Source organism: Melopsittacus undulatus, chromosome 14 (assembly GCF_012275295.1).
Source record: "Melopsittacus undulatus isolate bMelUnd1 chromosome 14, bMelUnd1.mat.Z, whole genome shotgun sequence".
Classification (NCBI taxonomy): Eukaryota; Metazoa; Chordata; class Aves; order Psittaciformes; family Psittaculidae; genus Melopsittacus; species Melopsittacus undulatus.
In genome coordinates, this window is record NC_047540.1 from 2,808,001 (window position 1) to 2,835,566 (window position 27,566).

General features: G+C 54.7%; 1 protein-coding gene across 2 annotated transcripts; it reads left to right on the top strand.

Moving 5' to 3' along the window:
• On the top strand, positions 1-27,531 carry RSPO1 (R-spondin 1). 2 transcript variants are annotated; one of them, XM_005142207.3, is made up of 6 exons: positions 1-181; positions 20,449-20,843; positions 22,433-22,624; positions 23,393-23,542; positions 23,763-23,951; positions 24,523-27,531. In XM_005142207.3, the coding sequence occupies exons 2-6, from the start codon at positions 20,750-20,752 to the stop codon at positions 24,678-24,680; spliced, it is 783 nt and encodes a 260-aa protein (XP_005142264.1). In that variant the 5' UTR covers positions 1-181; positions 20,449-20,749; the 3' UTR covers positions 24,681-27,531. The 2 variants fall into 2 exon arrangements, with proteins under 2 accessions (XP_005142264.1, XP_033925171.1); XM_034069280.1 differs by lacking the exon at positions 1-181 and adding an exon at positions 12,130-12,487.
• The last annotated feature ends 35 nt before the right edge of the window (positions 27,532-27,566 follow it).

Sequence of the window (27,566 nt, forward strand, 5' to 3'; positions counted from 1 at the left end):
TTCCCAGCAGTGCCTTTCTGGAGAGGCACGGGGCACACAGAGGGATGGGTGCCAGCCGGCGCCCGGAGGTCGGCCCGGCGCAGAGCCCCGGAGCGGGGCAGCGGCGCCGGTGTTGAGGCAGGCGATGCACCGGGCACAGGGAGGGCAGGAACCAGCCCCGGCCGGGTAGAGCAGAGCCAAGGTAAGCGCCGTCCCCCAGCCGCGGCCCCTCTGCGGCCGGAGCTGGGCAGAGCGGGACCGAGCATCCTCCTCCTCCGCTCCCAACGGAGCCGCCGCTCGGCGCCGTTAAACCCAGCGCCCGGCTTTATCCGTGTCGGGGTTATCTCTGCGGCAGACAGCAGGGGCCCGGAGCACGGAGAGCGCCTGCCCTTGGCTTGCGAGGGGCAAGATAAGGGGTTGAGCGCAGCCAGGGAGCAGGGGGCACAGGGATGTCCCACATCCAGCCCGGCTGTGTGCTGGATGGGGCTGGCGGGGAGTGCCGGCTGGGTGTTCCTCCTGCTCCGGAGAACAGAAGAGCTGCTTTGGCCAGATCCTCTCTTTTGTAAAATCCGAGCAATTTCCCATGGAGAATTAATTTGCACAAGGAGGGAGCAGGGAATAGTTTTAGGGAATTTCTCATTTCAGCATCTCCTTTCTCCTCTCTTGTTGACATTATTTGTATTTCTGCTTACATCCCATGACAAGTCATCCGTGTGCAGCGTACCATGAGCTGGCATGATGTGACATAATGTGAGAGCCGAGATAGCCTCCTGCTGCTATTTTAGTGGTCAGGATATTTTAAACTTTATGTTATCCAGGAAATTTCTGGAATATTTGTCTTCATTCCAAGCCAGAATGAAAACAATTCCTGAAATGTTGGAAGTTCCCGTGAAACAAGTAGCGAGAGCTTCCAGCTCTGACACCGTGCAACAGCCGGGCAAGGGGAGGCCTCGGCAGCAGGCAGAGGGCAGCAGGAGCAGGGAATGGGCAGCAAGGAGTGGGCAGTGGGAGCAGGGAATAGGCATCAGCCGGAGCAGGGAATGGGCAGCAGGGAATGGGCAGTGAGCAGTGGGCAGAAGGCATCATGCCTCTCCCCATACCTTGCTGCAGCCTGGCATGCATTTGCTTTCCAACACCACAACTGCAATCGTGCATTAAGGCACAGGTTTAACGGGGGATGGCTGAAGGAAGGGCACAGGGAGAGTACCAGGCACAGGGATGGAGCTGGCTTGGACCTAGCGCATGCCACAACCTCCCAGCATCACCCAGGCAAGGAGCTGGGACAGGAGCAGGATGTGCCGCGGTGTCAGTGGATGGCAGTGGGGACAGGCAGCCCTTCCATGAGCTTGCTCAGCAGGCACAGCCCTGCACTCCCTTCCCATCAGGCGCAGGACACGATGCTGGGCTGGGTTGTGGCAGCTTCCCCCAGCGTTGTTCCTGGTCAGTGCAGTTCTGGGCCTGTCTGTGGGCTCTCCTCTAGGGTCCACCCTAAGCCCCCAGGGCTGACGCTTTGCAGTGAGGGTTAAGGTTGTGTGGGGAAGAGAAGCAACTCCAGCAGCCCCCGTGCTCCAGAGCAGACGCTTCCTTGTGCCAGCAGAGACCCAGGGCTGCTCTGCAAACCCTTTCTGGTTTGTGGGGGCCAGCCCAGGGAGGGAGAGGCTCAGCCGGCAGCTGTGGGGCTGCAGGAAGGGGGGATCTGCTCCGAGCCCCAGTGCTGAGCCTGAGCCGCCATGGGACAGGCAGCGCTCTGTAGGGACCGCAGGGAGCCAGGGTCTGTGTGTCTGCGTCGGGCTGGAAAGCACCGTCAGGTTCCCAAAGCGTTTGCCTTTGCCTCTGCCTCTGCGCTGAGCCTTTCAGTGCTCGGAGCTTTGTTTTGTGTACTCTGGGAACCGACAATTTGTAAAGACACGCTGCTGGGCTAATCCTCCATCAGCTCCTGCAGCAGAGACCAGCTGGGATCTGGCAGCTCCCTCCCTTCTCCCGCTTCAGTCTGCTAAAGCAGCGAGTGTCTGTAACCAGTAGCTCACAGGTTTTGACTTATACGCAAAGCAGAGCAGCAGCCTTCTGCAGCCGGCAGCCGGCACTGCACAGGCACGTCGGGCTCCTGCGCCGGCACAGGGACCTGCTGGGTGGGCAGGGGCTGTGCCAACAAGGTGCTGAGCGCCGCGCTGAGTCCTGGCGGCGATGCCAGCCTCGGTGGTGAAATCATCTTGGCTCTCTCTTGGCTTCGGAGCCGTTGTTATGCCCTGGAGATGCTCTTAAGGAAGGGAGCTCTTTCCACGGCACGGTTTGCTGTGGCTCTGGTCCATGAGCTAATGCATTGGGGAAGCAATGAAATTAGACTCTAAAACAAAGGTAGCTTCCTCTTTGTGTGCAGGAAAGCCCATCCACAGCACATGGTTTTAACAGAGAGCACGGTAGCGCTGTGAGTCTTGAACCAAGTTGTGCTATGTTGAGCCCCAGCATGCCGGCTGGGTGAGCAGCAGGCTCCATAGCAGTGCTGGATGAGCATAGGTAGAGCACTAGGAATAGGAAGAGCTGCCCCACTTAAGGGAGGTTCAGGAGAACAGGGAGGACTTGGATCTCTGGGTGCTGAGATTTCACTGGGGCCAGGGGTTGGTGCGGAGATAGATGCTGGTTGGCATCAAACCCCACATCTTTCCCAGTGGTTAGCAGGTAGCGAACACGGGTCTGGAAGCAGTGTCCATGAATCCTGGTGTGCCAAGGACAATGCTGCACAGTGGCATCCTCAGCAAGCCAGATGTCAGAGAGGAATAAATACAGCCCTGAGAGCTGTGTCCCTGGCTGCTGCAGGCACTTTGGAGGAGGCAGACAAGCAGGATGCTGCTCTTAGCCACTGGCTGCTCAGACACCAGTGTCCCAATGGATCGGCTGGCTCGCTTCACAATGATACCAGCTTCCTGCATCCTATTGCTCCCCAGTCCCAGCCAGTGCTGCCACAGCTCGGGTCGGGGTTAGCTACGACTGGTACCATGGGATGGCAGCAAAAATGGCGCCATTGGAAATGCTATGGAGCACCCCAAAATGTTCATCACCTCTTTGCCAAAGTCCTGTTCTGATGGGACAGCCCAGGCTGACCCCAAAGTGCATCTGGCACAAGAGCTGCCCCATCCATCACCTCTCGGGCTGTACCGCGGAACAGCAGTGGTTGGGGGGGAGCATGTAGCCAAGGGACCAGCTCTGCGGCACAAGAGGACCTGCCCCACATCATCCCAGGTGGCAATGGCTGAACAGGGGCCTGATAGTGCCAATTGTCCCCCTGCTCCCAGGGATGTGCTGCTGGGGCACAGGCACGGAGCTGGGTTTGCCCTTTGCAAAGACAAGGCAGCATCTTCCCATGATGGGAGGATGAGGCGGCAGCAATGGGACGAGGGTCCCCCGCCCATGGCACCCCTGTCCTCTGTGGGTAGCAGTGCCCTGGGGAGCTGTGGAAGCTGAGCATCCCTTGGGCTCATCCTGCAGCTCCTGGTGGGAAGGTCTGAGCTCACAGCTCTGTGTGCAAAGAGCCTGTGATTGTCAAGAGAACTCATTTTGAAGCTGACTGGAGTCTGTCAGAGCAAATCAGTTGCAGTCTGAGCTAGCCACTTGTCTCTGCTTTAACCCTGGGAAAGCAACTGGGCTGCAAATGTTTACCTTATGAGGCAAACCATCAATATCCTTGAAACTTTGATTAAAAAGAATACTGGACGAGAGCATCTTGTGGGTTTCTTTGCTGGTTTTTTCTTCTCCCTGATTCGTTTCACAATAAGCCAGAAGCATGGCTTGAGTTAGGGCTTTGGCAGGGGCTTTTATCATGATGGATATAGTGGAGGAGAGAAAAGAAGTTTGGTTATCAGAGGATGCCAGAACTCAACTTCCTCACACATAGATTTAATAATGCAAAAGTTCTCCTTTAAAGGTCTCCTTAGAACAAATCCCAGTCATCACAAAATCCATGGAGATAAATTAAATTACATTTTAATAGCAGAGAACTCATTCCTGGGCCGGGCGCAGTGAAAGTAATGTTCTGTCTTAGACAAAAGTGGCCTCATCTCCATCTGAATGCTACCATATGAAAAACTTAATTGGAAATGGAACCCCACAGCTTCCAAGGCGCAACAAGAGGCCATCATGGCTGTGGTAGCTCTCTTGCAGGCATTACAGTCACTGGAGCATTATTCTTCTCCCCTCTTTATAAATGAAAAGGCGTCTCCAACAAACAGCATCCAACATGTATCTGCTGGAGCTGCATCTGGAAGTGGCTGGCCACGGACAGTTGTGTCCAGCATAACCTAAGCTCTTCCTCAGGGAACAAGGATGCAAAGCACTGCGCTTCCCATACATGCTTCATGCACTTGAGAGCCCCACAACAGTCTTTGGCATCACAGTGCTCCAGCAAAGCATCCTTGCCTTCTCCTGGGATCATTGTTTTCCACTCTGCCACCTTTCCAAGCCAGGCTCAATCCGTTCTCACCTTCACGCTGTCATCTTGACTGTGTTTAGGATATGTACCAATGCTTTGCATGCAGACACAGACATTTAAAACGCATGGGGTGTGTGCGGTACGTGCCGCAGGATGGGGTGATGTGGGGTGCAGGCTGGGCCAGCCTCACCTCGAGGCCCTGCGCAATGAGCACTCCCAAAAACTGAAAGGAAGGGGGAAAACCAGGCAGGAAAAGCACAAGGGAAGAGCTGCCTTGTTCCTCTCCATGTCTGCACAATCCCCCAAATCCCTCAGCAGCATCAGCTCCTTGCAGAGCACTGCATTCAATTAATTATATAGTTTAAAACACAATACGTAGACGTAGCCCATCGAGACCAGCAAAGCTCTTGGCTCCACTGGAAACCTCTGTGAAGCTGCAGTGCAGCACAAGTCAGGCTGTGCCACAGGAGATGCTCTTAAATTGTCATTAAAATCATTGTAGTGTGCTACAAATGTCACAGAACGCAGGCTTTGCTGCTCAAGGAGCCCCTCCACACGTGTTTTCAGCTGGTTTAGTTAGGCTGGTTTCAGTACAGTGGGATTCCTGTCTGCTTGCATGAGCCTGGACTGAACTGTGTGGGGTACGTACATGTGTTCCTTATGGGGACACTCCATATTCACCCTTTGGTGCTGCTTCAGCGCAACCCAGATCACCACCATCAGTGCTGCAGCCCCTTGCAGGTCCTCAGGAGCACCCAGCTCATATCTATGGGGATCCCAAATCACCCCACGGTCCCAAAACCATCCGAGGGTCCCTCCTGCTCCCTGCAGGGGCACAGATGGGCAGTGAGGAGCTGAACCAGGGCCTCACCCACCCATTCCTTGTTGTTCCCAGAGCCAGCCTGGATCTGTGCTGCAGGTTACTGATGGGGGGCACTCGGGACTGCCGGGGTCACCAGCCTGCATCCCCATACAGCGATGGGAGCCCACAACAATTACAAGCTTCCTGCGTGTCCTGCCTCTGGGGCTTTGTCACACATGATGCCTCACATCTGGGATCGGACCCGGTTGGTGGGGATGGGAGTGTGATTTCCATGTCAAGCAGCAGCTTTTTTACCCCCAGCCGTTCCAGGGCTTGCAGCTATTGTGTGGGGTTTTTAATGTTGCAAGAATTTATATTGAGGGGAAAAAAAAAAGAAAAAGTGCCTTTTTTATTTTTCCCCCTCCTTTTCTCAATGCCTTGGGAAATGTCATCCAGCAGGAATGTTCCCAAGAGCTTCCCGTGGCCGAGAAGAGGCTGGGCTCGAGCAGGGGCTCCCATGCCCAGCTCCTGCCCTTGTGCCCAGCCTCCTGCCACCGGCTCTCTAAGCTGCGGCTCCCTTGGGTGCCCCATCCCTGCTCTCCAAGCATTGCCCCACACTCCCAGGGAAGTGGGGCCGGCCCTGCCCCACGGCAGCATCAGGTCCTGCTCCGCTGCTGCTGATGCAGAAGGGAGGAGGCTTGGAGAGGGACAAAGCTGTGCACAGAGTCACCTCTTCTGCTTAAGCTCTCTGTTTCATGCCCTCTTGGCTGTGCCAATGGCCTCTTCCACTTCCAGCCTTGGATGGAGCTACAAGAAACGCTGGAAACCCCAGACCTGTGGTTTGTCATCATTCAAACTCGATTCAATTGTGTCCCAAAGCCATTCGCTTTTCCCAAACATCAAAGCCCTCAGAGTGATGCTGGGAGAAGCAGGGCTTCCCCCATGAATCCCAATGGCTCCTGCACCCCCTCCCCTGCCAGTTCTCAGGGGCTGGGCACTTGTATTGGCTGTAGCCACGAGACCAGGCTGGCTGTTCCCTTATAGCCTGAGTGAGAAGTGTGATGTGCTCTGGAAATGGATTAGCACTGTGTGATGGGCCAGGGATTCAGTTGGGTTTGTTGAGCAACTTCATCCTGGGGCGAGGGATGCATCTCAGACGGGGTTGTGAGGGCAAGGGCAGGGAGAGCTGAGGCGTTGCTCGCAGGAGGAGGCAGATCCTCCCCATGAAAATGCAAGTGATGCTGATATTGATTGCCCCATGTGAAGGTGCTGGATGCCTTTTTCCAGGCTCAGCATCACATCACAGACCACTTCCGCAGCACTCATTGTGGGACAGAAAAGCCTGCAGGCAGATGTGTCTGTGTTCACCAACAGCTTTGCTATGATTGACTTCAGAGGGTTCTGGTTCATGTGTAGGGAAGGGAGCAGAGAAAGGTGCTTCCAAACCCTCCTGCCTGTTGGGTTCTACACAGCAGGGAACTGACAAACTCAGAGGGCAATGCCTGGGGCCGTACATGGGGCAGTGTGTGTGGCAATGAGCAGGGCAGTGCACAAGGCAGTGCACAGCACCGTGTGCAGGACCATGTACAGGCAGTGCAGAGTGCCCCAGCCTGCCCTGCTTTTGGTACTTAGAGTGTGGCAGCCCTATCTGGGCTCAAAACCCCAGCCCCAGGACCAGGTACCGAAAAGAAATAATGAGGAGAAAGAAATAAGGAGGAAAGGCCAGGATCAGAGTGGCCCTGCACCCCCCTGCGTGCCAGCGGATGCTGCGGGATGCAGGTGGGATGCTGGTACCCAGGGTGCCCCCACTGCCCCATCAGTACTGCCCTCCTCCCCTGCCTCAGAAGCTGTGTAAAGGTAACTGCATAGGAAAAGCTGTAGCAGCTCCTGCCTCGACAAGCACAGTGTGCTGCTGTCCCTGCTCGGAGCTGGTTTGCCTCAAGGAATCCGTGAGATTCGTCCTGCTGTGATCTGTAACAATATTGGGATTAAATTAGCTTCCCTGAGCTGCAGCGGGGTCAGTGTGTAAGGCCCCCTGGTTAATCCAGCAGGCCAAAGAGAACAGAAGCCTCCCTGCATTGGGAAAGGAAAACAACGGGGTCTGTTTGCAATCCGTGGAGCTAATTCAAACAGCATTCCTCAAACAACAGGGGAAAAAGGGCCTTCGGAGCAAATGAGAAAGGAGCATTTCCCAACATGCGCATAGCATCGCTCCTTGGAAAGAGGCGAAATGTCCAAGCCTGCATGGGGTGCAGTGTGAGGAAACCCGGCAGGCAGTGAAGGAGATCCTGAAAAGCAGGGCAGCTCCCTGGGACACACATGGGAACTCCATCCCTGCCCTGTTCCTGGGCAGCACAAAGAGAGCCGGTCCTGCCAGAGCCCTCCTGACCTGCCTTGGGCAGCACTGGGGGTGCAGGCAGGCTGCCCATTGCACATCAGTGGGATGGGACGCGTGGATCTCACTCTGCCTTCATTTCAAGTCATTTCCCTGGCTCAGCACCAAACTGGGGTGGCTTCCCCGGGGATATTCCTGGAGGGACACATGCATCCCAGCGTGGCCACTGCCAGAACAAGGCTGGGAAGCAGCATTGCCCAGCTGTGAAAGCCCAGGCTTGCTTGCTCTGCCCAAGGAGAAGAGACACGCCTGGGTGATCCTATCAGGATCACTCCCGTTCCTCTTGCTTCCCTATGGAAGGCATGATCCTGCGTGCCCCCGTGCCTGATCCCCCAGCATGGCTTGTGCAGGAACTCGATAGTTGTCTTTGCAACCAGAGCACTTGTTTATGCAGCGAGCTCGGCACTTGGGATAACTGCATTGCTGGGGACCCAGGACCGCAGGTGTTCGGATGCTATTGCCCAGGCTATCAATCATGCTGCAGGAGATCAGCCTTCTGTGTCAGGGCAGCGTCAGAGACAACTTCAGGATGTTCTTGCTTTCCTTTTGCTTTCTCGGCGAGCGTCTCGCTTGCTTTTTGCTTATGCTGAGATATTATCACAGGCTGATGAGGCACCAGGGATGAGTAATGCACCCTCTGTGCCAGCTGAGAACTTGTAGGCACTGGTACCTGCCTCTGCACACAGGGTTAACGTCAAGAGCCCTGGGTCTGACAGAAGCTGTGGTGCTCAGGGCCGGAGTTGCTGGATGCATCCCCCCTGCCTGCATCCATACAGGCTTGAGGGATGCAGCTCCTGGCAGCTCAGTCCCAGCCTGGAAGCCCCCATGATCCCCAGGCAAGGTAGGTTTTCCATGGAGGAGAGGCCTTTTCCCCATCTGATTGAAGTGGAGGGGGATGCAGGGCAGGAGCTGGAGAGGGAGGAACTCAGACCAAAAACCAGCAGGTTTTTAATGGGAAGGGGAACCACATCCTTGAATGGTGGGGCTGGGGGATGTGGGGAGTCCTCCTCTGCTGCCTTTGGCTTTGTGCAGAGCAGGACACGGAGCCAGCCAGGGAAAGGCTTGTTCTGAACAGGCAGAGTCATCCATAGTGGGTGACTGGATACCTGTAGTGCAGGATTAGACCCGCCGATTGCTTTTCCACCCAATGTGGCCAAAACTGGTGAATTCAGGCAGCCTTTGTCTGCTTTGCCTACCCCTTTCCCCCATGCAGCGCACTCCCAAGGACATGCAGGATGATGGCTGGGGATGATGCTCCCTGGGTACCACACCGGGTGCTGGCACTGGCACCACAGCCTGGCTGGAGGAGCCCAGGCTGCTCAGTACCTGCTCAGTGAGGACTTCTGTGGGCAGCAGGGAAAACCTCCCAAGCCAGCAGCTCTGCTTCCAATCTGGAGCCGCTTGGCTTTTTTACCCTGCTCCAGTGTGGAATTTCACGTCCTTTTGTACAAGAGAGAAACAACCTGTTTAGGATTAATTTAGGATCAGCCTTAACAGCCATTAGCTAAAGAAAACCAAACCGGTAAATTAGCTGCCTGTCAGAAGGGGAAGAAATGTGGGACTTGATGCTGCATTTATTGTGGAGGGTGTTAAGGCAGGATTTAGTGTGATTTACTGTCCTCTGCAATGATACCTTCCAACACCAGGGAGCTGGCAAGCTCCTTTGCCGGCAGTCAGATACGCTTCTCTATCCACTAATTATTGACGTGTCCAGTAGCCCTGTTCTTGCAGCTGGGTTTGTCAGCATTCCCATTATAAAGCTCGGTCTTTAGGGTTTATTGCTCAGTTCTAAACATTTGCTCCAGACGGAAACTTGATCTACGGCTGTCAACTGGAGTTGCAGTGCTCTGAGGGAGAGGAGAAAGGAAAAGGTTTGGCTGTTCAAGGCAAGTGTAAAACACAAGGTCTTTGGCTCATTAGGTTTTTCACTCTTAGAGCCAACAAAGTGATGCTGTCCCAGAGCCACATTCGATGGGACTTCAAAATATCCTAGAATAGAAAGTGAAAAAGCTCCAAATAGAAAAGGTCTTTAATATGGAGATTTGCCACAGTGACTGCTCAGCATCTGCCCAATGTCCACAACACATTCACTAATGCTCCTGTGAGATAGCAACGATCTCAGAAGATACCGTGTGCAAGTAGGAAAGCAGGGACCTTTAGAGAGGTGCCAAAGAAACTTCCGGATGAGCAAGCCCTCCATACACAGGTGCATTAGCACAAGCACAATGCAAAGGAGAAGCTGTGAAGGGTGAATTCTCCTTCTTGCCTGTTCTGGGTTATTCTGCATCTTTGTGTTGATACCTGCCCCCATGCAGGCGCTGTGCAAAGCAGAGGTGATTCCAAGGGTGTGAACAGCACAGATCCAGGAGATCCTCCAAACCTGTGTGTCGAGGGGGCTGCTCTATGCCATGTCCCACAGCCTTGCTCTCCTCTTGCTCAGGGCTGCCAGCTCACAGAGTGCTCTGCTGCGGATGCTCGGAGACCCAGCTTTAGCAGGGACCTGTGGGCAGCAGAAATCAAAGGGGACCTGCCCCATCTCTCCAGCATGGGGACCCAGGGTGAGATTCAGGAGTCACTATAGGGCCCAACATAGCCTTTTGAAGCACCTGTGCCCTCTGGCTTCCAGCTAGGAGCCCTGTGAGCTTGGGGAGGACCAAGTGCAGATAATGCTGTTCCTCGTTGCTTCAAGACTTTTGTAAGCAGTGCGGAGTGAGTCACCCTGCTTGGCATGGGTGTCTCACCCATCAGTGCCTTGTCCTGGGCTATCCTAGGAACACTTGGAAGCTAAGACAGAATTTAACTCATTACAGAAGAATTATGGCACCTAAAATGAAGAGTGGAACATGTTCAGTGCTTGGAGAAGTTGACGCACAAAAGGGGGAAGGTGAAGATGATGCTTTCAGCGCATCTCCCTTTACAGCTTCCTGCCTCCTGCCCATTGCTGGGCACTGGTTTGGGCTTTATGTAAACCACACTGTTATGGACATATAGCCTTCATGCAGGGAGTTCAGAAGATGCTGGCACTGACTTTGAAGCATCCCTCTAAAAGCCTGAGGATTGCCTTCCACAGGAGGAAGCCAGAGGCAATGGGGCAAGGAATGTGTTAGAGAGGGGCAAGCTTTCTGCCTGAGATTCCCAGGTGAGGGAAAGTGAACATGAAGCAGCAGCATCTTCCTCCCCAGCTGCAGAGGCCAAGGGCACGGGTAGCTCAGCAAAGCAGGGAGAAGGCATACAACATCCTCATGTACTGAGGATGATGCTCTTAAATGGTAAGGAAGGGAGGATGTGGCATCCCTCTCACTGCATCCCTCAGATGGGAGTGAGCCCTGACCCTACAGAGCAGGAACATGCAACCTGCTTGTGCTATCTGGGTTCTTGGGGAAGCTGAAGGGAAGCAAAACCCCTCCCCAGGACACTGATAGCATGCTGAGAGGCTGGCCAGCAGCTTGCCACCCAGCCATGCCCCTGCAACCACCCATCAGGGTACCAGAGCTGCCATTGTCAGAGCCCCATGACCACAGGCATTGCATCAGCCCCACAAGAGCCAGGGATGAGGGTCAGTCAGTCATGCATAGGGACCCACATGGTGCTGCAGCCACTTGAGAAGTGGGCAGACACCAGTTCCTGTAAATGGCTTGTACAGAGAGACACTGGGACAAGGTCCAGCATGGCTCCATGTGTCCCATGGCATGTGTCCCAGGAACACCAGCTCCCTGCCTGCCCCTGCAGTGCAGGGGGCATGAGTGGGGATGGGGGCCTTCATCTCCCCACAGTTCCCCTGTGGCCAGGGCACTTCTGCCTCCTCTATGGGGGACCAGCACATTGGGGCTACTCCTGCGTTCTCCTATCCACCCATGTGAAGCTGGGGTCCATTCCACATCCCATTGGAGAAGGGAAGGGCAGCTGACAACAGCCGCAGGAGGAAAGCTCCTGTGCTGCTCAGGTGTGACGAGGGGCAGGTATCCCAGGCCAGCCTCACCACAGTCACTCTGCTTTCCTGAGTGTGAGCCTTTCCTGCTGCTGCAGAGCCAGAGATGGAAAAACATCCAGGCTCTGCAGCCCTTTGCCTTAGTGCTTTCCCTGCTCCAGAGGATAATAAGCTGCTTTTAATATTTGACATGTTTATTAACAGATGCAGTTGTGACAGCTGATGACTTCATGTGCCAGTTACCACTGAAATGTTAGTAATAACTTGGAATTAACTACCATAAATAAAGTAGACTACAAAGGCAACTAGATGGTGTGTCATTCTGCAGTAATTCACCGAGACCCCGTTGGCTCCGCAAGCAACACTGGAAGGTCCTTTGTGGAGCTCCAGTCCGGGTTTTGCAACAGTCACAATATTTTGGCTGGATATTGTCTTAGGAGGTGGTACTAGTGGGGTGGAATTCCCTCATGCAGGAGTTTGCACTAGATGCCTTTACAAAGCTGGATACTCTGGTAATAATAATAATAAAAAGCCCCTACCCGGTGGATGGGGATGGAGTCTACGGCATTGAGACCAGGATTTATTAATGTGCAAATCGCTCTGATATGATCACATACTTTCTGCTTTGCATACGCAGGGAGCAGCGTGGGCTGATGGAGTAGGAACTAGCCTGGGCGATCTTTACGAGCTGAAATCCTGCACATCTCTGAAGGGTTTGTTTCTCTGCGGAGCTGTTAGAAACCTGCTTTAGGAGAACAAGTGAACCAAAGCCCCGGCCCCAAACGCACCAGACTGCTCCATGAACTCGCCATGCACCGATTCCTCATTGTTTTTGACAGAAACGTGCGTGTAACTTTATCTGGAGGAACCGAGGATTTCTGTAGTTGGGCTTGTAGTGGTTTAAACCTGAGGCACCAGTAGAGCCTTTTCCAGCAGGGATGAGGGAGTGACAAGTCAGAGGTAAGGGTTTCCGAACGCGTGTTTGTTTAGATGAAGCTTTTGCAATGTGGGCTGCTAATGAGGAGCGCCAGCCTTGTCAGCATCCGACTTGCGGGTTTGCCTTGTGCAATGAGGATAATGAGCGCAGACAATGAGAGCCGTGAGGAGTCACAGCGCGATCTGTCGGGATCCCCCCCCCCCCCGTTCCCCAAGGTGTGCGGGGGCTCTGCGGGAGGCTGGGCTGCTGCCGCTGTTCTGCCCTCCCGGAGCGGGGACGGGGGCCCGGCTGGCACCGTTGATCCGTTCCCCGGAGCTCGCTGCTGGTCCTGGAGCAGCCCCAGGGTCCCGCCGGGCGCAGCGCAGCCGCCGAGGGCTGCGCAGGGGCGGCAGTGCCCTGCCTGCTTCCCCGCTGGCTTCCAGGGACCGGAGCGTGCCCGTGGCTGAGCAATGAGGGGCCGAGGCGGTTGAGCAGCTGCTGGCTCAGTATCGCTGTGGCTGCACCCATGGGGGCACGGCAGGCACCCCGAGAGCGCGGGGTAAGTACGGGCTCCCTGGGGTTTTGAATGGGGATCAGTGGGGAAAGGGTTTAACAGGGATCACGGTGATGATGAGAGCTCTGTGTTAACACCACACCTTGATGCGCAGGGGAAGCGCTGCTGGATCTCGGTGCGGGGCTGCTGAGCCTGTGCGTTAGTGAGGGCTCAGGGCATTCCCCAGTGTGCTCCCGTAGCCAGGCAGGGATGCGGCTCCCTGACAAGGGCTCTGGGCAAGGTGATGTTTCAGCCTCTGTCCTCTTGATCCTCTGAGCCAGGGTGCTGTGAGATGTGGGTGCAGGCAATTGGGGAATGGGCACCCCTGCACTGATGGGGTTTCTTGTAGGTGTTTCCTTGAATGGTCCTGGAGATGGATGAGGGGGTGCGCAGGTGATGTGCTTTGGCTTTGGAGGGGTCTCTTCCAGTAAAAGGCATTAAAACAGGGCAATATCAGCCAAAGCAAACATTGCACAGCATGGCAGGCCTGGAGCCTTCACACTCCTGAATGGGGCTCGGTGGGTACCAGTGCAAAACTCCTTGTTGCCTGGAAGTCTCTGAACCTGGGGCAGTGCTTACAGCGCTGCTGTGGTGGTCAGGTTTATGCTGAGATCCCAGAGGAATCCTGTGAAACGTCTGCCTGGAGTGTTCTCCAATGGAAATGACTTTATCCAAAGTCCATCCATGACCCTCGAGCACCCGATCCCCACTGCAGGGCCAGGGCCGTGGGTTCGGGTGGGAGCAGGGCAGAATTCCCAGTGGGCCTGGAAACAACCCTGGAAAATAGGCTCCTTTCTGCTGGATCAGCTCTGCAGCCGCTGCGAGAGCAGCAGCACCACCCTGAGGGACACAGCAGGGAGCGAGCTGGGGGTGCAGGGGCATGGATGTGACCCCCTGAGCACAGGCAAAGGCAGAGCATAAACCTCACATTGCCATCACCCAGGCCTGACTTGAGCTGGCAGAGCACCTCTGCTCTGTGGGGCTGTGAAGCTGCAGGGAACTGGAGTCAGGTCAGGGTTAGTGGGCATAGTGGGAACCATGCAGCCAAGGGAGGCAGGGGATGGAAGGCAGAGACACCTTCCCCAGGGCTGTGTGAGCACAGCCTGTCCTCTGCCTGGGGAGGGAAGTGCTGTCCGTCCATCCCCCCTCAGTCCTGAGCTCAGCTTTGGGGCTCCCAACACAAGAGGGATGTGGAGCTGCTTGAGTGAGTCCAGAGGAGTCCATGGAGATGCTCCAAGGGCTGGAGCAGCTCTGCTCTGGAGCCTGGCAGTGTTCAAGGCCAGGTTGGACACAAGGGCTTGGAGCAGCTGCTCCAGTGGAAGGGGACCCTGCCCGTGGCAGGGGTTGGAGCTGGAGGAGCTTTAAGGTCCCTTCCAACCCAAACCAGGCTGGGATGCTATGGTTCTATGAACACAGACACAACCCTCCAGCCGTACCCATCACAACCTGCCTTCGATGATGATCCTCTGGGATTGCAGCCGGGTGCTGCAGACCAGCTGCAGGATGGCCTTCATGGCAAACTACCCTGAGCGATGCCAGAGCTCAGAGCTTGGTCCCTCTGACCTGGCTGCTGTCACCCCTCAAAGAGGCAGAGGTCCTGCCCTGTCCCATGCCCAAAGCTGAGCCTCCCGGTTATTTGTCCCCCTTGTGTTTGCTCCTGCTGCTGAAATCAGTGCTCCTGGCTCTGCAGGGCTCAGGTTTCCCAGTGACGTTCACCGGGAATCCCTGCAGGAAGCTCACACTTGGCAGATGCTTCCTTTGCACATGGCCAAGCAGAAGGCCCCGGGTGCTGTTTAGGGTCTTGGTCTCTGCTTTTGCCTGCAGAAGGGGCTTAGCACAGCAGCTTGAGGCTACTCCTGTATGCCCTGGGAATGTGTTTTTAGAAAGGCTGCATTTAGAGATGTGGAAGGTTGCTGTAAGCCCTTCATTTGTACTGGAGAAAGAGGGGAATTGGGTATTGAGCTGGACGTGTGCACACTCCAATGGGATGAGAGCCTCAGCAGCCCTGGCTGTGCTGCATCAGACCCTCCTGCTGGCACACTCAGGGTTTCCAGGGGTTGGGACTGTACTCTGACACGGTGCACATCTGCTCTGCACCTCTGCTGAGTACCTCCCTGCATGGCAATAGGGCTTTTAGGGTTGGTGAGGAGCCCCTTTGATGGAAGAGCAAGGTTTTCAGTGATGCTCTGAAATGGACCATTTTGCAGTTCCTGGTCTGAAATTTGCTTTGGTTCCTGTCAGTTTAGTACATTTTGCCCCTGGCTGGCATTTGGTAAGTGAGTTACTGAGCTGTGGAGGCTTAAACCTGCCTCACGTTGTACCTCATAGGAATAGATTTGCTTTATCAGTGACTGCACCTAAATCCCCAGGCAGCTTCTGTCTGTGGCACCGGAGCTGTTCCTGCTGGGATGACTCCAGTGCCTGCTCCAGGGCTTCGCTGCTTCCTTCTCCTGCAGCCCAGCACGCAGCCTCTCTGCTCCAGCAAGAGGGTAATGGAAATCCCCCAGTAAAAGATTTCCTGATGTTTTACAATGCTGGAGCACAAGCGCTCCCGGAGAGCGGCCTGTGGCACTGTTAATCACAGCATTACTCAGAGCAGCTACTGTGCCGGGCACTGCGCAAGGAGCAGAGCAGGGAGCAGGGGTCCTCCTATAGCGGAGCGCTGGAGCATCTCCGTGCTCCGGGCTGGGACAGAGGGGTGGCCACGGGCCTCTCCTCAGTGTATTCCCCATTAGCGGCTCACAGCACGGCTCCGCAGAGCCAGGGAATGCAGTGCAGAAGCTGGTGGAAGGAGTCAGACCTCAACAATGCTGCGGGGAGCTCTGCTGCCAGCTTGGCTTTTATGATTTCATTTCTCTCAGCGCAGTTTATGGGTTGGGGATCCTGCAGAACTTGGCGCTCGGGGAGGGGCTCAAATGAAGACCTTCTGCTTCGGAAATGTGACTTAATGCAGCCTGCTTTTATTGCTTCAAGGATTAAGCAGAACAAAGTGGCTCTGCCTGTGCATGTGCAGAGATGTTTGCCGGCTGGAGCAGCGTGAGACACCCTGTGGCAGGCGCGATGACCGAGCCGTGCGTGCATGGGACCTGCTTCCTCGCAGGGCTTCACATGCTCCTACAGAGCTGTCTGTGCCTTGACAACAGGGACACGTCCTCAGTGACAGGGTTTAGGGGTGGACTTGGCAGTAAAGGATGGACTTGATCATCTTAAAGGTGTTTTCCAACCTGGTTGATTCTATGTTTCTATGAAACACTGCTTGGAATGATAGCAGGAAAGGGAGACTTTCCCAAAGAGAATTCCCAACCCTGCTCTCTGCGGTTCTGCACTGCCTTCCTCCCAGTGCAGAGCACGCAGGGAGCTGCAGGCATGGGGGTCACCCAGAGCAAGCAGGACCATGCAGGCAGTGCAGGGATGTTGTGCTAGGGAAGCAGAAGCGTTGGGTCCATCTTTGTGTGCCTGGAAAGAGGAATAACAGTGCCACAGGGCTGAACAAGCTGCCTGGGGCACCCAGTTGGGCAATGGGTTTGGCAATGCTCATCCTCCAGCATCCCAGATTTCAGCTCCTCTGCATCCCGAACTCAATGGGGTTTTGTGCTGAGGAGCCACTCATCAGTGCTCACCTCTTTGCCCCTTTCCCTTGCTGCTGCCCAATGAGGCCAGCTCTGGAGATGCTCCGACTGGGTGAGGCTCCTTCTCTGCACCCCCCCGAGGTTGGTTCCTGACACCCGTGTCTCCTGGCACCCGGGATCAAGGGAGGATGTGCACTTGGGAGCCCGCTGGCTCTGCTCCCTGGCTGGGCTGGGGAGCTGCACAGGCACACGTGGGGCTGTGAGCTTCAGATCTCTTGGGGAAGCTTTGCCTGCTGGAGGCTTTTGCCAAGGGAGGGCAAGGCACACAGCGAGATAAACGTGAGCGTGTGTGTGGGCTCCTGCTTGTCTGAAAGATGCCTCCTCTCCTGCTGGCTGTGACCCACCTCCGAGGTTCAGCCGTGCTGAAGGAGCAGCTCGGATGCTCTCCAGGGCAGGGCTGGACTGTGGAGGGTGCAGGGGCTCATGGTGGCAGCGGTGCCTCCTGATCCCTGCACCAGCATCGCCCCATCCTGCTGCTGCTGGACGCAGACCAGGGGATTTGGTGGGCACTGGGGAGCTGAGCCACCCTCCGATGGGATGGCTGGTGCTGGTGCTGGTCCTCTCCTGCCCCTGCATAGTCTCCTTTACCTCCCCTGTGGTACCTGCCAGGATTTGGCCCCTTACTCTGGCTGGCTCATTGTGCCTGGAGTGAGGACCACTGCGTGCCCCATAGAGCCCATCCTCGTGGTCCTCCCTCCATGGCAGCCTGCTCTTATTTCCTCCTCCTCCTCCTCCTCCTGCTCCCTTCCCTGCACCTCTGACACATGTCCGGGTGCCATTGTCCTTATCTGAGGAGCTCAATAGAAGCTTAAACAAAGGCAGGGGGGGAATCTGCTGGTTGCTGCCACAACAACCAATCTCCCTGGAGCCTCTCCTGGGGCTGAGATACTGCTGGGATCAAACCAACCAGGTGAAACCCTGCGAAACCCCATCTCCTGCAGGCAAAGACACCTCTGAGACCTCTGTTCTTGCTTGTTCAAGACATACAAGATACCCCTCAATAGACTGCCCAGGTGAAATTCAAGTTCTCTACCCAGCCCCAGGCCCTGTAAGCCCCAATCCCCCTGTGCTCAGAGCTGATGCCCAGCCGCTGTTGACAGCAGAGCTGGCACTTCCTAGGGGTTCATTACTGCTGCTGCAATCAGACTTGGTCCTGCCTCCAGCCCTCACACAAGCATCTGGTCCTTCTCTCCCAGATGCAGGAAAGCTTTGGAGAGCCCGTTTACATTATGGCTAGCCTGATACCTTCAGCCAGAGGCAATATATCAGCAATTTAGTTATTGAGGATTAGGTCTTGAATATCCTGGGGATATAATGTTGGTCTTTCTCACCTTGTGTGTAGGAGGACTAATGGTAAATTATCTGGATGGTTTACATTTTCTGGCTTGCATTGGAGCTCCCAAGGACCAATTTATCCTGATGGAACTGCAAACAAAGCTTACTGTCATCTCGGATGCAGGGGCCAGGTCTCTCCAGTAATGAATTCAGAGCAACTCAGGTTATCCCAAATTCTTCCTGTCGATGGGATAATGGCATAAATCCTGCTAATGTTTAGACTGGAAATTGTTTGCAGCAACCTGAGCTTGACCGATGGCTGCAATAGCTGAAAGAGGCATAATCTGTGTCCTGAGGTGAGGGTGGGAAGAGCTGGAAGCCCGGCCCTTGTGCTGCAGCCTCCGCTGGTGGGCACACCGCAGACACTGAGTGCTTCCAGGGAAGTGTTGAAACACAGGGATCGTGCTAATGGGCAGCATCCAGGATGCCAATAGCTTTCCTGTGCTGAGCAAGCAGCTGTGGCTGTTTCTGGGCTAGAAAGCAAGGAAACAAGGAGGGAAAAGTGGGTGCTTACTTGGTTTGCGTTGAGCCTCCATGTGTCCCATGGCACATCCCTGCCCTTGCACTGAGCGAGCCCTGAGAGATGGGGTCTGTGGAGGCAGCATAAGCTTCACGCTGGCTCTTGGCAGGCTGGGGCTGTGTTTGCTCCATCAGAATATCCCTGCTGCTGTCCCCACACCGAGGGGACTTTGCCTAAACTGTGAGTGTTGTGTCAACACCTGGAGCAGGTTCAGCCTGTGCTGGTTGTGACTGTGCTCCACCTGTAAAGCCACTGCAATTAAAGGCAAGGGGCAGCACCGTGCTCCTCCAGAGCTGCTGGTGCTCAGCACTCCTTTAGGGACCCTTTGGGCCATGCCATGCTGCTCTGGTAGCACCCATGGGGCCCCCTCTGGCTGTGCCACGTTGTGCATTGCCATCCATCCGCAAGATCCTTCCTCTTCCGGCTGCTTCACCCCCGGTCCCTGCACATCAGCAGGGAGCAGAGGGAGGCTGCAGGGCTGGGGTGCGATCCCCTCTCCGCTCTGCTCAACGCACCCAACAGCCTAAAGCAGCTTGCAGCAAACAGCCCTGGAAGTGCAGAATGAGTCCGTGTTTACACAAGCAACTGATTGTGAGAGCACTGCGGATGGGCTGGGGGCTGTAACGAGAGGCACATGGGCAGCACTGGGCTCCTGCCCAGCAGCGCGCTGCAATCACCGCAGGGACACAAAGAGGTCAAAGGCATCGGGGCACACGTGAGCCAAAGCTGCCGTGAGCTGCCCGCTCTGGGTCACATCTTGGCACTGAAGCAGGTGCTGCTGCAAGGCCCAGTGGTACCTGGACACATCTGCCTTCAGCAGCTGGGTTGGGATGCTGCGGGCAGTCCTCTCTGCTCAGGTATTTTGCTGCTGTGGCCATAACCACTTTACAGACAGTGGCCCTTTGACCATCGTGGGCATGGAAAGGGGCTGGAACCCCAGGGCCTGTGTCTATCCTGCAGGCGGGCATCATTCCAGCACCATCACTGTTGGTTGTTTGGGGCATCGGTGACTGTGCAGTTATTATAAAGGGATTATACCCATTTTCTGTTTCATTTGAGTTCACAGAGTGAATGTTGTCGCCTTTATTCCCACACAAGGGCAGCCGTTAGCAGGGCTTCCATCTGACAGCTGCAGCCTGGCAGTGCCAGAGCTCTTGGTGCAGCCCCGAGGTTGCCCTTCCTTCCCACCAGCCACAGAGCATCACACTGCTCCGCACCAGCCCTGCCTGCTCTGCCTCTGTCCTGGAGCAGGGACAAGGAATTGGATGCTCCAGGGCGAGGACAGGGCATACGGTGGCTCCCACACAGGCTGCGCCTGCAGCCCTGGTTGCCATCCATCAACTTGCTGCCACACTGAGCTCCCCTATGCACTCCAAGATGCTCATGCAAAGCAATGGGGCATCTCACCCTGCACAAGCAGCGCTGACCCTTCCCTGCCGCTCCAGGGGGAATGGGAGCCGGGAGGTTTGGAAACTCCCTCGGAGCAGAAACGCTGTGTTTAGGGCAGCTCGTGGGACGATCCCGCCCTGTCCCCAGACAGCCCTGGCTTTGGGGCTGCCGCTCGCTCTCTGCTCGGCTCGACGACCAGCCCCAGAGGTGCCCACTTGATGGGAAACATCTTGTGCGCTTGGCAGCGCTCAGAGGCCATCTGCTCCTCGAGGAGGGGCGGCCGAGGGGGACTGGCACTCTCCTAAACAACTTCCAGCCCCAACCCTACGCAGCATCGGCAGATGGCAAAGCCGCGTCGGGCGTTGCGGCGCGCTCGGTTATTGAGCAACACAGTGACTTAGGGATGAGGTTGGGGGGCCGTTCGCCCCACGCCGGGGGCTGCCGTCTGCCTGCACCCTCTATGTGCTGCTCCCCCGGCTCACCCCACAGCTCCCATGCTTGCCCGCTGCGGGGCCGAGCCCAACGGTTCCGGGAACGATGTCGGCTGTTGAGTTAATGTGTTCTCCTCTTCCTTTGCAGTCCCTGCGAGCGCACTTGGAAACTGCAAGCAGCTAACGCTCGCTGCCAGAGCCCCCGATGGGACTAGAGCCAAGCTCCTGCGCTCCTTACGGGGATGAAGGTAGAGCCATGTTACCTGCTACCTAAGCTGGCTGTCGCTGATGTGGTTTGTGGATGTGGTCCTGTACCAGGCTTCGTGCACAGACTCTCAGCTCTGATCCCGCCCGAGACGTTCTAGCAGCGGCAGACAGAGATCCCCAGCTGTGGAGCGGGCTCCTCCGACCACCCTGCGACGGAGGGGCTGCAGCGCTGGAGAGTTACTATGCAGCTTGGACTGTTTGTGGTGGTGGTTTTGCTAAGCTCCATGGATCTAACAGGCAGCAGCAAAGTGGTGAAGGGCAAGAGGCAAAGACGAAGTATGTATGAAATGCTTTTCTTCTCTACTCCTTCTTGTGGTGCTATGGGCTTTGGGCACATGGTGAATGTGTTTTACCAACACAGAGAGCCAGGGGTGCCTTGGGAGTCCTTGGAGCAACCCTAAATCACACTCCCATTCAGAGATGTGCATTCACTGCCCCACATTGGACCTGACACAGGCCAAGGGGTCCAGTGCAACCTGAGGTGTATGGGGGTTTAAGCACCCCTGCAGCCTGGATGATGCTCGGCTGGTCCCAGCTTGGGGCTCCAAGCAAGGCAACCAGGCTGTGTCGGCATAAGAGCAGCGGCACGGGTTTGCCCTCGTTTATGTAAGCTCGCTTGTAGAACTGTTTTACATTAAAACTGGTTTAAATTAAATTATATAAAAATGATTTTCTATTAAAACTGGGACTGCTGAGCCCTGTGAGAACAAGGAAAACTTGACGTCATGGCTAATGCTATAAAGTGCAATTTCCAGCGAGGGCCCGGTTTATACCTTTGCCATAGAGGCAGACCTTGGCTCCAGGGCCCAGTGCTGCAGGAGGAATGGGGCTGCATCCCCTGGGAATCACTCCATACAAGGAGCCAGTGCCCAGAATCCCGAGGGCACATCCCAGAGCAGACCTTGCACTGAGGATCCACCGGGATTGGGACCCCCTCTGCTTTCTGTGTCACTTTCCATGCCTGAGGACCCAGCGATGGGGCTGTGATAGGCAGCAGAGGAGCTGCTGGGGTCTCGGGTCACTGGAGGGGGAGAGGAAAGTTTTGCTACCTCTTGGTTTGGCATGGGAACGCTGTGGTGATCCATGCTTGTTTTTGAGGGTAGTAAACGTGGTATTTAAAAGAATACATCTTTTTAAATCCACAGCTTTTCTATAAACAAGGACACTGCTTGCATAATAAACTAATAAAAATAACCTGCATTCTAGCCTGCAAAGAATGCTATTGGTTTCAAAACAAGCAGCATTTTTATACGATAATTAAAAGCAGAAAACTCTCTCAAGACATGGGATTGAGTATTTTTCTTGGACTGGATTAAGGAGCTGAGAACACATCTCTATTTTGGGGGCAGTGAAATCTCCTGCCCTGCCAGATATAGTTAACATAAGCAGGGTCACAGTGAGATCTAGCTCGGGACGCGGCCTGGCTTGAAGCACAGCACAGAATTAGTCAGATGGTTTTGCTCCAGCACCCCTTGGCTCTGGTCCCTGCTTGTCCTGCACTGTGCCCATGGCTCGGCTGGGGCGGCACCGCCTGCCCCAAGAGGGGACATGGCAGGGATGCGCTGGTCCACCCGGACACGTGTCCCCTGCGGGTGTCTGCATGGTGGGAGACAGAGCTGGGACCTTCTTGAGCTGGTGGCTGCTTCTGGCTGCTGCTGCTGTTGTGACCGTCTCACGCCTGTGCTTGATGCTGGTGCCTGTGGGCATTGGGAGCCGTGCTGGGAGCACATCAGTGCAGCAGGACCCCAGCCCCGTGGCCTGTCCTGGTCCCTGCCCTTCCTGATGGTGTTTTGGGGTCAATCCCTTTGCATGCAGAGCCCAGCCATGCACACAGGCACTAATCACTGCCCCTCTTGCCTTTCCAGTTAGCACCGAGCTGAGTCAGGGCTGTGCCAGAGGCTGCGACCTGTGCTCCGAGTTCAATGGGTGCCTGAGATGCTCCCCCAAACTCTTCATCCTTCTGGAGAGGAATGATATCCGGCAAATTGGGATTTGCCTTCCATCTTGTCCGCTGGGATACTTTGGCCTTCGCAATACAGACATGAACAAGTGCATCAGTGAGTATGGGAGGGAATGGGTGCAGTGCGGGAGGGTGGTGTTGCTTTGAGGGGCTGCCTCCAGTGAGGTGAGATGCTCTGCCTGTATCAAAGGGCAGAAGGCACCAATTAACCCAGGGAATAACCCCATCGTTTATACTGTCAGACTGACCCCCTCCTTCTGTATGGGGAGGAAGGGGAAGATGCTTTCAGCTTTTAAGGCACTGCTCACACAATTACCTTTTCCACCACCTCTACCCTCTCATCATAGCCAAGCATCTCTCTGAACCACAATCCTTGGCCTGGGGCTGCCTCTTTCAGCCAGAGCAACAGAAAGAAGCTGGACATGGAAAAATAGGATCACTTCCCTTCAGTTTCATGCAAACCACCCTCATGGCCAGATTTCCATCTAACCCCGATTCTTTGCAGCCCATATTGTAGCTTCAGCTGGAGCTGTTGGCACAGGACTTCATTCTTTGCACTGTCCCACTCTGGCTGAGTGTTGCTCAAGCTGAACATCAGCCCAAACCTTTTCCACCCTGATCCTGATTTGGATCTGGCAGCCGCTGCTGCTGCCTATGGGAGCCACAGCACAGTAGCTCTGTCCTGTACCAGGGAAGGATGCAAAGGCACAGCCAGGCCTGGCAGGACATCCAGAGACTTGCCCTGGCTGTTGGCAGAGCCCTTGGGGCCAGGAATGAACTCTGCTTAGCAGTCAAGAGCTTCCTGAGCTGTTTGTTCACATCAGGTTCATGATGCCTTTGTGGTTGGCTGTTTTTTCCCCCACAGAATGCAAAATTGAGAACTGTGAGTCCTGTTTCAGTCGAAACTTTTGCACAAAATGTAAGGAAGGTTTGTATTTGCACAAAGGGAGATGCTACGTCACGTGCCCCGAAGGCTACTCTGCTGCCAACGGCACCATGGAGTGCAGCAGTCCTGGTAAGTGATGCTTGGGCATCTGCTGGGTCCAGTTGCATGAATTGCTGGAGTGTGGGTTGGGGGATAAAACAAACCCCTCGGAGACAGTGGCAAGGAAAGGGGTGCTTGAAAACTTGGGAAGCTGCTGGGGAAATGCACATCTATCCAAGCCTAAAGCAGAGGAGAAGCTGATGGGGCAGGGAAACAAGAGTCACTGCTGACCTCTCTTGTTATCTGGCAGCACAATGTGAAATGAGTGAGTGGGGGCCCTGGGGGCCCTGCTCCAAGAAGAGGAAGCTCTGTGGCTTCAAGAAGGGCAACGAAGACCGAACGCGGCGGATTCTGCAGGCTCCCTCCGGAGACGTGTCCCTGTGTCCTGCCACCACGGAGGTGCGGCGATGCACGGTGCAGAAGAGCCAGTGCCCCGAAGGTGAGCGCACGTGGAGTCATAGCATGGTTTGGGTTGGAAAGGACCTTGAGATCATCCCGTTCCGAGCAGCCAAAGCTGGATGCCTGTGCGCTGCAGTGTGGGAGTCATCTTCTCCTCTCCCAGAGTGCTTAGGTCTGTGTTTTTCCCAGGAATTAGAGGGTTTTTCGGGATGAATGGTGGTTTGGTCATCCTCTTATGGGATGGACAAGATTTGCAGCTGTGTTGAGTGCTTAGAGCAGTGACTAACACCACTGTGGCTGAGCTGCTCCTCTGATGCATACGGCAGCGTTAGCTCAGGGGCTTGGTATGCAGCCCCGGAGAAGTGCAAGTGTTCACACTTCTGCTGGAGACTGACAATTACAAAGCTAAATCCAGATTTGATCCTTCTTCCCCGTTTGTGTTTAGGCAGCAGCTCACAATGCAGGGTACACACCAGCAGATAGGGCAGCACTCAAGCACCTCTGTGCATGGGAAGGGGAGCAGGACCTTTTGGCCACCATCAGCAAGAGCAGGCTATGGGCTAACTGGGTTCTGCTGGAGAGCCTCATGGTGCCTCTTTGCTTTGCTGCAGGGAAAAGGAAGAAGAAGGAAGAGCAAGGAAAGCAAGATAATGCGAATGGAAACAGGAATAGGAAAGACACCAAAGACGCTAAGTCTGGCACCAAGAAGAGGAAGAGCAAACAGAGAGGGGCTGCGGTCCTCACCACGTCCGCTAGCCCTGCCCAGTAGCTGCCCCTTTATGTCACCTGATGGCAAGACTTCATTGCTGCTATGTATATGAAAGCTTTATTGAACCAGAGCACTGCTACACAACACATACACATGTCCAGAAAGACAGACATATACTCCCCGACTGACCCACAGACCCAACAGAAACCACATACACAATGCATAAGGAGGCTGCACACACCCACACCACCCAGGACCATGGAGGTACGCTGCTGGGAAGAGGAGTGGGAGAACACACACGGAGGGATGCTCATCTCCCCATGGCTCCACAGGCATGCTGCAGGGAGAAGAGGTGCAGTATGAGTCAGTGGAGGACCCAGAGACTTCATGACCAAAGGCCTCAACTCGAGACCGGGTGCATGGCCCCAGTGCAGCACGGCTGCAGCCACAGGGATGAGACTGGACCCATGTGGCCACTCTCCCCAGCCTGGGACCCCGACTCACACAAAGGCAGTGGCCTCTTTCTCTTCCCCCTACCCTTTATTTTGTGTTTTAAGCTGTATGACTTTATCATTGCGAATACACGTTAAATGGTTGTGGTAAGAGGTCAGTGGTATCTGCCCCGAATCTGCTTCAAAAGAGTTATTTCAAATTAAAAACAAACACAAAAAACCCCCAAAAAACACCCCAAAATGACAACCAGCTTCCTGAGTGTGTGGTTCATGCCTTGGCCCCTATGGAGGCTGGTGTCCCACAGGACAGAGACTCACTTGTGGAAGGGAAACTCACCAAAGCTCTAACAACAGCCCAGATTACGTTGCCAGCTGCACTGCAGCCACCCATCAGCCATCCTGTGCCTGCAGGACCCCAGCTGTGCTCCACGGAGCCCCTGAGGAATTCCCCCACTGATGGATGCTGTTAACATGCAGCAGCTTGAGGAAAGGGAAGGTTACAGCAGATCGCAGGCTGTGGAAGCGCTGTGACTCCGCTCCTACCCTCACAGCAGCAGGACTCCATCCCGGGCTAGGGACAACACTTGTCCGTCTGTCCGGACATCACGCAGGCACGTAGCAGGAGGGAAAGCAGGCAGGAGGGGGAAAGCACAGTTTGGGCTCTGCAGAAGAGAAGCACACTGTTAGGTATGGGAGGAACTCCTGGTCTGCATGGCTGGAATTCCCTGGATTCAGCACAAAGGGCTCCTGCGCAGCAAGAGCCAACAACTGGGTCGAGGAACTGGGATGAGGACCATGCGGGATGGAGGCTTAGTGAAACCTGTGTGCTTCTCTGCATGGAGAGCTCTACCCTCAGCAGGGTCACAAGGTGGCATCCTGCTCAGTTTCCTTTCTGCTGTAAAATGTGCTTCCTCCATGTAAATGTGTGCAGCCATTTCTTTCCTCTAGAGTTCCAAAAAGCCCTCTGGTCCTGAGGGATGGAGCCGGGATGTGCATGGGGTGGATCAGTGACGTGCTGCTGAAGCTCCTAGCTCCCCTGGTAAGGTGATGGGCAGGGAAAAGCTCACCCCAAAGCTAAACCTGGTGAATACAACCTCCGCTGTGCTTGTTCTCACACCACCTCCTCTGCTCTGTGGTTTGGGAGGGCAGAGTGAGCCAGTGAGCATATGGGGATGCCTCTGGGAGAGCCCCCCTTGCTCCAATGGGTTCCCTGCCTGCATCCAGCAGGCCTGGTCCTCTCCTGTGAAGAGCTGGTGGTTCATGGCACCCACTGAGGACTCAGCACTGGCGGAGGACACCTGCACTGTGCCCCCTTCACCCCGGCTGGTTCAGCTCAGTGCAGGACGTGGGAGCTGCACAGTTGTTCCCACTCCGGAGCTGTACCAAGCTCTCCGTGACTGCTCTGCTGGCAGCAAAACCTTTCAGCCCATCATCCACTTTGTGTTTAAGTAAACAAGAAGCCGTTATATCTTTTAAAGGGGATTCCATTTCAGCACAATGATAAACGACCAGCATTCCAAGCAGAGAGAGAAAGAGGTTCTTAAAAGTCATCCTTTCGAGTTGTTTATGGATCATGTTCAAACGATTCCTGAAAGCCTCCCAGCTGAAAGATCCGATCTCACTCGATTCCTTAGGCTCAGCTAGCCTGTGAGATGAGTATTTTGTTTGTGCCATGGTGTTGCATGTAAGCAGAACCATTTTTCCCTTCCGCTTTTTAGCAGCAATAATCAGTAACCCTTTCATGAACCTCAGCTTGCTAATTCATAAACAACTCCTTCCTCCCTCCTGCTGCAGTATCTCAGTCCAGTTCTCAACAAGGATTAGGGGAAAGAGAGAGTGCATTAGGAAGGTTTGATACACAGAGGCTCTGTTAACCAACTGGATTCCCTTCCGTAACACATGGCAATATTAGCACAATGATTTCAAAACGAAACTACATATAACAGATCAACACAACCTGTTCTATAGAACTCTCTAGAGTTTTCTAGATAAACTGACAAACTACTTTCTGTCGTGGCCTTTTCTCTTCTTTCTTCCCTTTTCATAGCAAAATGGGAAGAAAAAGGGCCAAAGGCAAAGGAAAGTTTAAAATGCATATTAAGAACAGCCAAGATTTTTTCAGTATGGGTGATATTGAAATTAAATTGTTTTAGAAAAATTAGGGAAAAAAAATGATTAAAAATAAATCCAATTTCCTGGTATTCAATCAGCTCAAGATTTGTGCTGGTTCACTTCTGAATTTAGAAACATTTTGCCTTTGACCAATGTGATTTGTGCACTGAGCTCAACAGTCCAAGCCAGAGACTTCCTTACATAGGCTGGTGTCATCTCAACTCACATGCACACGAACGCTCTCTTTCAGCCCACCAAACAAGATCTGTTGTGGTGTTCTCTCCATGGCATCACTGTAAAATACGCTTCTTTGAACAAATAAATAAATACATGGGTTTGCTGAACAAGCTTTGTTTGCTTTATTCACCCAACACTGGAGGGA